Below are 10,297 nucleotides of genomic sequence, written 5' to 3' on the forward strand. Positions count from 1 at the left end.
TAGAAAGATATTGAATGTAGCAATGGGAAAGAATTTGAGAGGCGAGGATCCAATGAACCCTCTAAGAATTTGGTTCAAGCTATTGTTATTTCATGTCGCAACTAAAATGTTTTATGATTAAAACATACATTTTTTTAGTAAGACGATGAAATTTTGAATTTGTGAACCCATGAATCATTAATCACCCAAATCTTACTAAATTTGCAGATAAAACAAATGCATGCTCAAAAGAATTATAATTATAATTAGGGATGGAAATTATTGTTGAAATACATTATGTAAAATAAGGAAATAATGATCATGAGCTAGGTCATTAAATGACCGTCATGTCTGGTATATAACACCAGAAGCCTTGTTGCGAAAGTCACTCCCCGACAACTGCAAAAGGAGGCGTCGCTGCCTCCCTTCTCACCTTACTTTTCACTCCCTACTCCGTGGCGCTGAAACTGTCAGAAGGAAAGCAAAAGTTGTCTATTTTGGTTCGGTTTAGGACCGTTCAGAACCGAACCGTGCGTGCCCCTGATCTAAGTATTCTTCAATTTTCTTAACTCGACTCACTATGGGGAAGAAGAAATCCGCAACTTTCCAATTACTCGCTCGTGACTCATCCGATCCCAATTACGATGGAACTTCCGCCACCGACCGTGTTTTTGTTCGTGTCGACAACCACTCTTAATATATACTCTCCCTGTCTTCGATGATGGCCCTGCCGACGCCTCCGGTTCTGCCTGTTTTGATGAACCACCTAACTCAATATTTGCCGATGATGCTCCAGACGACTACGATGATGAGGAGAATGGAGGTTTCGAGCCTTCTGTAGGGTCTCGTGGGGAAGTTCGTGGAACAGCGCCTTTACCCGAAAATGTTAGGAAGGAGATTTTAGAGCTAGGGTTTCCTGATGATGGTTACAATTATTTGAGGACGCAGATAGTGATGTTGATAAGCCAAGAACTCGTCGGCTTTTGGATGATCAATTTGACACTGTGAGTTTTAATAGCTATGCATTCATTCCAATTCTGTAGATTTCTGATACTCATACATTTCTGTTCATACTTGACTGCAGCAATAATTAAGCCGGGACGACTATGCATCTAGTCACAATGATGGCAGTGGTTTTGATGAACCCTGTACACCTGAAGAAGACGAATCTGTTGCTCAAAAGCTCAATCATGCCCTTGGTGATTATAATAAGGATGAGTTGGAACTTGACCAAGGCTATAAGGCTCCTGCAGATATATTGAGTGGTAAAGAAGGATTAGAAGCTAAGGAGCTTTTGAGCGATGTAATTGATGAAAAACCCGAAAGAAAAAGTTTAAAAAGGATAATATTGACTATGTGAGTAAGAAGAATAATATTTCTTTCCGGGGCTCCTCCTTGGCCATTGAACAAAACCCATGTCGTATATAACAGTGGAATTTACAATAGCCACTTTCCATCACAGAATAAGCAGATAGGCTGCGATGAACAAATAAATATATGAGAGCTTATCATACAAAGGGAAAAACGCCCACTGCACACAATCCAAGCTATATAATTGACACCCGAACGCCTATTCTAAGCTAAGAATCGTCATGAGATTGCATTGTAAAGCAGAAACATTTGTCTTTAACTGCTTCACCCTCACTCCCATACTCTTTAAATCTGTATGCTTCCTGCTTGCATGAAGGGGGCACCTTCCCCTCGCTATAGCACTGATTACACAAGCTAAAATGTGATTTCATCTCCTTGAATCGAGAACCGATGATAGGATATCGGCAAACCGAGCATACGTGATTTCCATGCCGATTTCTGTCCCCTGTTTCTAGCTTTAACAGGGTGGACATGATACCAAAACCCCGGTCTGGGTCATCAAACATGACGATAAACTCTGTGAAAGACACGATAGAATTGTCTGTGTGACCATGGACTTCCACAATTTCGCTGGATCCTTCAATAGGACCATATATAGCACTCAACAATTTGATATACTTGACTGCATCAAGTTTTCTGATCTGAGTACCGCCCTCATTTACATGTCGCCGCCATACAAGGGCGTCGTATGCCACCTGCTTTCTCTTTTCAGGAGGACCAGTGCAAATGGGAGCAAGAACGGCAAAAAACAGCCCCAAGTCCACCCTTCCTGAGCCTGACTCATCCAACACAGAGAGTATCCTCTCGTTTACGCCTTTGACAGCTCCTTGGAACGTCTCTGGCTTCAAGAAATTCAATAATCTACGAAGAATTTCTTCCAACTTAGGCTTGAGTATGGACTTCTCAGGCACACCACTACCTGAATATGACACTGGCACATCATGTTCACTAATTTCCTTCTTTATAAGCTCCACGTCACAAAGATTCATTCTGGTAATCTTCTGAAAACTCCTAATTACAAGAGCATTCGACAACTCCGGTCTCGAAACAGTCTTCTCTCCAATGGTCATAAACCTTGAGGCTTCCACAACTACAAAAGACCCCTCTCCATTTGCATTGCCATTGGCTTTCAACTTCTTTTTCTGCAGCTGCTTCAAATGCAATATTGCATCATGTAACTCCACCCTGTTTGTCATTTTCAAGGCTTCCTTTAAGGCCTTCTTACCGTCCTCTGTTTCACCAGCACCCAACAAGGACACAGCTTTGTTCAGCTGCGCCCGCCAATGGTTAGGCCACACAGCTAAAACTCTGGTATACATTTCTGAAGCTCTCTGGAACCTACTTAAGCCCATGTAAAGCCCACCCAAATTATACAAAGCATCCACATGGCCAGGTTTCAAGTCAATTGCCTTCTGAAACACCTCAATCGCTCTCTCATCTTCTCCCATTGCATGCAAAGCCGAGGCCAAATCACAGTGCGCATCAGCATAATCCGGTTTCATGAATATGGCCTCTTCCAAGGCCTTTACCGCGCTCCTATATTCCCCTACCCCAAATAAAGCACTCCCCAAAAGCTTCAAAGCTCTAAAATGTGTGGGACACAGAATTGCAGCTTCTCTATAGTATTCACAGGCACTTAACACCATACCTTCACCTTCAAGTGCAATTCCAAGGTTCACATAAATTTGTGGAAGCAAATATCCCCACTGATTTCCCCCAGCCTCCGCCGCTTCCACTGCCAACAGAAACTCTTCCTTGGCTTCCTTATACTTTCCAAGAACATAGAAGCAATTCCCAGCTCTAAAATGCGGCTTCACGTCGGTAGGTAGCAGTTCACAAGCCCTGTTGAAGCTAACTAGAGCCTCCTTAAATAGCTGGTGCTCATACAAAACCCTACCAATTACCATATGCCCATCAAAAGCCTCATCTCTGGATCGCGCACGATCTGCTCGAGTTCTCAACGCCTCTAATTCCTTGAGAAACGAAGCATAGTCATGGCCGGACTCTTCCCAGAAAACCCTCTTCTCTGAAAGCTCTGAAGACGGCCCTAATTCTCTGGACCAGCCTGCATCAGAGTGGGCATCTAAATTGTCCGCCTTCAATTTCCCATCCTTAGCCTGCTTGGCCTTCAATCTTTTGATTAAAATCTCCAAATCATCGACGACCTTCCAACTATCATCAAACACGATGCCATGATTGGGCGACAATGCCCACGCTGCAGTTCTCTGCTTCTTCTGGGACTCCAAAGCACGCTCGTCGGCAATTGAAGAAGACGAAGCCTCTGAAGTCACCAAAATTCCCTTATTATTAATTTCCAATTCAAGCGCGTCGAAGTCACGGTCGACATCTCCAGCGCCATCATCATAAGTCCTCAATAACCCCTCAAAAGTTAAACCCTCATCGCCCTGAATAAAATTCCCGTACGTCCGAAACACCTCGTCAAGAATCGCATTGATCTGTTCATCGCTGAATTTGACCCTAGGGTTAACAGCCACGACAAGTGCAGCCATTTCGTCCCTATTGAGACCCCCATCCTGGTTAGCGTCGAATTTCTGAAATATCCTGTTCACCTTCTCCGATCTGCTCCCTCTCGTCGACATTGTCAAAGAAAAAAAGCTAACAAGGATCAGAGGGAAACAAAAAGACAAAATGGGATTACGGAATTAGGAAGGCAGATAAGTGAATGAAGAATCCATAAGGGTTTTAATTTTAGATAAGAACAGGGGATGAATTAATTCTCTGTTCTTGTTTGTTTCATCGGATCTGGAAAGCGAAACGAGAGAGGAGGAACTTCGGGCTGTCTTCTTCCTTCCCCATTTTTTCCTCTATTTTTTCGTCCCCCTTCCTTCTAAATTGCTAATATTTCAGTGAATGAATGGATTCTAATCTTCGTTATGGGTAATATCAAAATTTGAAGGTTTATCATTTTAAAACGCCATGACTTCGAGTTTAGAAAAAATGTTGGAATGAAATAGTGATTTTTCCATTTATTTATTGTTCTAGTGATGATCATATAATGTAATGTAACCTATAAAGTGTTTGATGATTTACTTCAATCTTCGTCAACTTAGCAACTTCCTTTTATTTCGTCTTTGAGTGCGGCCCAATCACAGAAAATGCGGCCCAATGGAGTTATTTCGTCTTCGAGTGGAGGCCGACATAACGCCACCGTCCCCCCTCCGACCGTGGCGTTTCGGGTCGTCGCTATTAGGCCAAACACCGTCTAATCCCGGCAATTTGTCCACCGGAACAACAAACTTTTTCAGTGAGGATAAGAATAGTAAGGAAATAATGGCTAGTTTGGAGCGAGGATGAGTAAGAGGCCCCTCGCCGGACCGCCGTAGACGGTGGACTTACATCTCCCATCTCCGGTTTGAAATCAAATATATATCTAAGATTGGAATTATCCACCTTGTACATAGTTAATTTAAAAAAGTATATATATATATATATTTAAAGTTCCCGATGTAATATTAATATTATTTCAAGTAAGTTTAACGGCAGTTAACTAACATTTTTTAATTCTATTTGAAGTTGATGGCATACTCATCTGTTAATTATTTTGAATCACTTACTACCTATTTCATTTAAATCAGTTATTTTTTAATCTTTAAAAATAAATATTTTAAAGTTTTTGTCTCATATCAATATCAATTAATTTTTTAGGATTAAATTTGATTTTTTGAACCTTAATTTAACTTACAAAAAAAAAATAATGTATAGTTATTATTCAAACTTTGAATTTTGTATAATAGTTTTAGTTTGGAGAGTTGTAATTAAATATGTTTTTAAGTAAAATCAGAGGGTCAAAGCATTAATTAGATAGCTGAAAAGGAAGGTTAAGAATTAAATGAGAAACAAAAGGAGAAAATCCACAAGGTTTTCCTTTTTAAGCCACTTTTTAAAATTAAATAAAACAATGCAAATTTTAAAGGATGATTGCACAGACAGATGGTATTATTTGAAAAAACAACATTTTTATTCACCATTGCCAAGCTTCTCTAATTTTATTTGCGAGACCATTAAAAAAAATTAGGAAAAATCAAATAATTAAAATTTTTAAGTTAGTGAATTTATCCACAAATTTTAACTAAAAAAACTAACATAGAAATCCTCGTATACTCATAAATTTTAATAAAATAAAGATTTGTCATTAACCGTTGCTTTTTGAAATTAAATAACCAGAAGGGATTTTGAAGGATAATTATCCCATACAACTCATATTCTTTCAAAATAACATATTATTTATTCACACCATTGGCATTGTCCAAGAATTCGCTGGAAAACTAAAATGCTTATCTAATTTTGGTTGTGAGTCCATTCATTTAAAGAAAAAATAAAAATAAATGCTAATTCACTTACAATTTTTAATTAACAAAGGGTAAAAAAGAAAAACATTTGATCCATACATAAATTAATCGTTAAATAACTTTATCAAAAATTATAAATTTCAACAAAAAAAAATCAGCTATGATTTTATTTTTCTATCTAAATTTGTATCGATTTTATATAGTATAGATTTTTTTATAGTTCATTAAATACATAAAAGAAAACTTTTGAAAAGACTACACACATATTTCTTAAAATTAAATATTTTAAAGAGTATTGATGGTAATATTTATTTAAATTTAGGGTCAAATTTGATAAAATTAGAAGTATAAATTTGGTTTAAATTGATTACATCCATTAAAAAGATGTTTTTTTGGTGTATGAGGATCTTTTGTTCTTTAGAAAAATAAATTAAAATCGAAACTCAAGAAGGAAAAAGAAATTTTTAATTTAAAATTTTGATAATTATTTAATTCAATTAAATCGAATTTACAATGTTATGTATTTTAATAAGCAAGGATTCTAAAACAAACTAAATAAAAATCATGAACTAATGTCTTGATTTTCAGATGAGTCTTCCTAATCCTATCACTAAGTTTAGTTTTTAACTCTTAGAATGTGTTAATTTAGTAATAACTTAAAAAATATATTTATATTTTTAATATTTAAATATATGTTTAATAGACCTATTAAAAGAAACTTTCAATTTCCTGTCTTAAATTAAAAAAAAAAAAAAAAGAATTAATCAATTTGGAAACTGGAAAATATTAAATAAACAGAAGTAGAGAATTTTATTAACGGGAGTTTAATTTTAAAATCTTATGTAAATAATATAAAGATAGAGTGGCTATAATAAAACAATTAATGACGGAAGAATGAGCATAATGATTGGGTGAACACCTTAGAAAGCATAAAGAAACGACAATTTTTCCTTAACGCAAATGGTTTTGGTGAATTCTAGGATTCCACGCGTTTTGTTATAAGTGGTGGGCGAAGTGTAAGCAAACATGTGTATAAATAGATAAACCCAATGGCCTTGAAGCCATGCACTCAACACCAGCTCAAAATATGTATACTCCTTCACTCATTTTATCACTCTTTTTTGCCCAAATGCTTCTCTTCTCCGCTCAGCCTCTCACGGAGGAGGGTCGAGGGAGCTGGCAGCTGCTGCTGAAAAACGTCGGCATATCGTCCATGCACACGCAGTTGCTTTCAAACGACCGCGTCGTCATTTTCGACCGCACCGACTTCGGTGCATCCAATTTGTCTTTGCCCCAAGGAAAATGCCTAAGAGACCCTACAGGCAAAATAAAAGAGGACTGTACGGCCCATTCTATTGAGTACGATGTCATCACCAACACATTCCGACCACTCATGGTAAAATCCGACGTTTGGTGTTCCTCCGGCGCCGTAATCCCCAACGGCACTCTCGTCCAAACTGGCGGCGACGGTAAAGGCGAACGGCAGATCAGAATGTTGAGCCCCTGTCCCACGTGCGATTGGGAAGAGCGTCCGGGACTATCGGCCCGCCGGTGGTATGCCACTAACCATATTCTACCCGACGGCGGACAAATCATCATCGGCGGCCAGAAACAGTTCAATTACGAATTCTATCCTAAAAGAACAGCAACTGAAACCGTGTTCGATCTTCCTTTCTTGGCGGAGACAAGCGATCCCAATATCGAAAACAATTTATATCCATATGTATTTCTGCAACCGGATGGAAATTTGTTCATATTTTCCAACAATCGAGCCATTCTATTCGATTACACCAAAGACAGAGTCGTCAAAACATTTCCGACGATTCCCGGCGGCGATCCGAGATGCTACCCTAGTACCGGCTCCGCCGTGATGCTTCCCTTAAATTTGGATACTGAATTCATCGAGGTTGAGGTATTGGTGTGTGGGGGAGCTCCAAAAGGTGCTCTTAAGAAAGCCAAACGTAATAATTTTGTAGCGGCGTTGAACACTTGTGCCAGAATTAAGATTACTGACCCGGATCCCAAGTGGGTCATGGAAACAATGCCGCATCCTTGGGTGATGCCTGATATGTTGTTGCTTCCAAACGGCCAGGTTTTGCTTATTAACGGAGCCTCTGCCGGCGCCGCCGGTTGGGAATACGGTCGGGAACCGGTTTTGAACCCTGTTCTGTACCGCCCGAGTATACCGTTCGGTAGGAGATTCACATTCCAAAAGGCGACCACCATTCCCCGAATGTACCACTCGACGGCGATATTACTCCGCGATGGTCGTGTTCTCGTCGGCGGCAGTAATCCGCACGCGCTTTACGAATTCACCGGTGTACTTTTCCCGACAGAGTTAAGCTTAGAAGCATTCTCCCCTTGGTATTTAGACCCCTTATTTTCATATGTACGACCCTCAATCAAAAACCTAGTTTCTCCCGCAAATCTCCTCCGTGGGCAAGCATTGAAGGTGCCTTTCGGAGTCCCCGGAAAAGTTGATCGGACAAGGGTGTCGGTGACGATTCTGTCGCCGGCGTTCAACACTCATTCGTTCTCCATGAATCAGAGGCTGTTGGTTCTCTCCGGCAGGAACTTTAGACGTAGAGGGAATATGACATATGAAGTTGAGGTTACAATTCCGGAATCAGGTAACGTTGCACCGCCGGGATATTACATATTATACCTTGTTCATCGCGAAATTCCGAGCGAGGGAATTTGGGTGCACATTCAGTGACTCAAACTTGTCGTCAATTTCGGGCTTTCTCTGTTTGGATTTAATATTTAATTTTCGTTATTGTTTTAAGTCTCTCTACCGTTGGAGAAAATTGAAAAAAAAAAATATATAAATAAGAACTGATTATTGTGTGTCTCTATTTGGTTACAATGGTAAAATATGAATGATGCTTTGTATTATCTCTATTACATCATTATTATAAACTATATTAACTCAATTATATTACTATTAAATCATTTTGTACGGATTTCATTATAGGGTATTAGATCATCTCATATTCATGTAAGGAATGACCTTGCATGTGGGTTCATATCACATACACCACGACCCTAGTAGAATTTGATATGTACAAAGACTAACTCATATGTGTTATCGTATTTAATAAGGCATGATTCTAGTACAATCTCACCATATGGATGTAAGGAGTGACTTGACATACAAACTCATATTCTAATAGATTCCATACATGTAAGGAGCCACATTTCATGCGAGCTTATATCATTAGTAGTCTCCATATGTTAACACGAACGAGCACCACTCTTATTAAATGACAAGTGCTAATAGCTTGTAACCATAGAAGGGTTAAGATATTGTGGTGATGAAACAGTCAACAAAAGTGGGAAGAAAGACAGGAAAATGAATTGTATGAAAAAAAAAACCAAAACTAATAAATGGAATAAAAAATGTGATCAAAGTGCTCTCCTCTCAATTAAACTATCATTGTTCATTAATTTGGTCCGTGGATTTTGGGGTCCAGTTGGATATTGAGCGTAAACCGACGGTACATTTTTTTCAAATACACAGGACGCCGAATACGGACAACAGAACATATCCAGAATGTTTGTCGTGAAGGAAGTGCTGAAAGAGTTGGCATATGTTTTGCATTTTTTCCAAATAGAAAGAGATAACTGGGCAAGGCCCATCAATATTCTTTGGACATTCAATTCTATTTGGGTTGATAAGAGATAATTGGGCCAAGCCCATCAGAGTTCTTTGGATATTCTATTCCATTTCGGCTGGCAAGGATAATTGAGCCATATTTGGGTTTGGTAACAGAAAATTGGGTCAGGCCCATTAATGTTTTTTCTGTTTTGACATTATATTCTATTTGGGTTGATAAAAGATTAACTGCGTCAGGCTCATCAATGTTATTTGCACTATCTATTCTATTTAGGTTGGTAAGAGATAACTGGACCAGGCCCATTAATGCTTTTTTTGGACATTATATTCTACTTCAGTCGGCAGAAGATAACTGGGCCAGGCCCATCACTGTTATTTGGAAATTCTATCCTATTTGGGTTGGTAACATATAAATTGGGTCAAGCCCATCAATGTTAATTTGGACATTCTATTCTATTTGGCTTAGTAAAAGATAACTGGCCAGGCCCATCATTCTTTGGACATTCTATTATATTTCGGTTGGCAAGAGATAACTGAGCCCGGCCCATCAATATTTTTAGACCCATTAATGTTTTTTTGGACATTCTAGTCTATTTCGGTTGATAACAGATAACTGGGCCAGGCCTATTAATGTTCTCTGGACTTTCTATTGTATTTGGGTTGGTCAGAGATAACTGGGCCAGGCCCATCAATGTTCTTGGGAGTTTTTTTTATTATATTTGGGTTGGTAAAAGACCAGGCTCATCAATGTTTTTTGGACATTCTATTCTATTTCGGTTGGTAAGAGATTATTGGGCCAGGCCTATCAATATTCTTTGGACTTTATTTCATTTGGGTTGGTGAGAGATAACTGGGCCAGGCCCATCAATGTTCTTTCTACGTTCCATTGTATTTCGGTTGGCAAGAGATAACTGGGCCAGGCCCATCAATGTTTTTTCGAACTATTTTTTGGACATTCTATTCTATTTCGGTTGGTAACAGATAAATGGGACAGGCCCATTAATGTTCTCTGGACTTTCTA

At 38.8% G+C, this 10,297-nt stretch overlaps 2 protein-coding genes across 2 annotated transcripts; one reads left to right on the forward strand and one right to left on the reverse strand.

The window, feature by feature from the left end:
* Positions 1–1,342: 1,342 nt before the first annotated feature.
* On the reverse strand, positions 1,343–4,323 carry LOC111473486 (uncharacterized TPR repeat-containing protein At1g05150-like). Its single transcript, XM_023118995.1, has one exon. The coding sequence runs from the start codon at positions 3,948–3,950 to the stop codon at positions 1,560–1,562; it is 2,391 nt and encodes a 796-aa protein (XP_022974763.1). The 5' UTR covers positions 3,951–4,323; the 3' UTR covers positions 1,343–1,559.
* Positions 4,324–6,747: 2,424 nt separating this feature from the next.
* On the forward strand, positions 6,748–8,376 carry LOC111473495 (aldehyde oxidase GLOX-like). Its single transcript, XM_023119004.1, has one exon. It carries the CDS (start codon positions 6,748–6,750, stop codon positions 8,374–8,376), a length of 1,629 nt encoding a protein of 542 aa, XP_022974772.1.
* Positions 8,377–10,297: the final 1,921 nt, after the last annotated feature.

The sequence above is a fragment of the Cucurbita maxima genome, unplaced genomic scaffold (assembly GCF_002738345.1).
Source record: "Cucurbita maxima cultivar Rimu unplaced genomic scaffold, Cmax_1.0 Cma_Scf00003, whole genome shotgun sequence".
Taxonomy (NCBI): Eukaryota; Viridiplantae; Streptophyta; class Magnoliopsida; order Cucurbitales; family Cucurbitaceae; genus Cucurbita; species Cucurbita maxima.

What these genes read in the sequence shown, in the direction of transcription:
- LOC111473486 (XM_023118995.1), bottom strand. Translation starts at nt 3,950, where the DNA reads ATGTCGACGAGAGGGAGCAGATCGGAGAAGGTGAACAGGATATTTCAG.
- LOC111473495 (XM_023119004.1), top strand. Translation starts at nt 6,748, where the DNA reads ATGTATACTCCTTCACTCATTTTATCACTCTTTTTTGCCCAAATGCTT.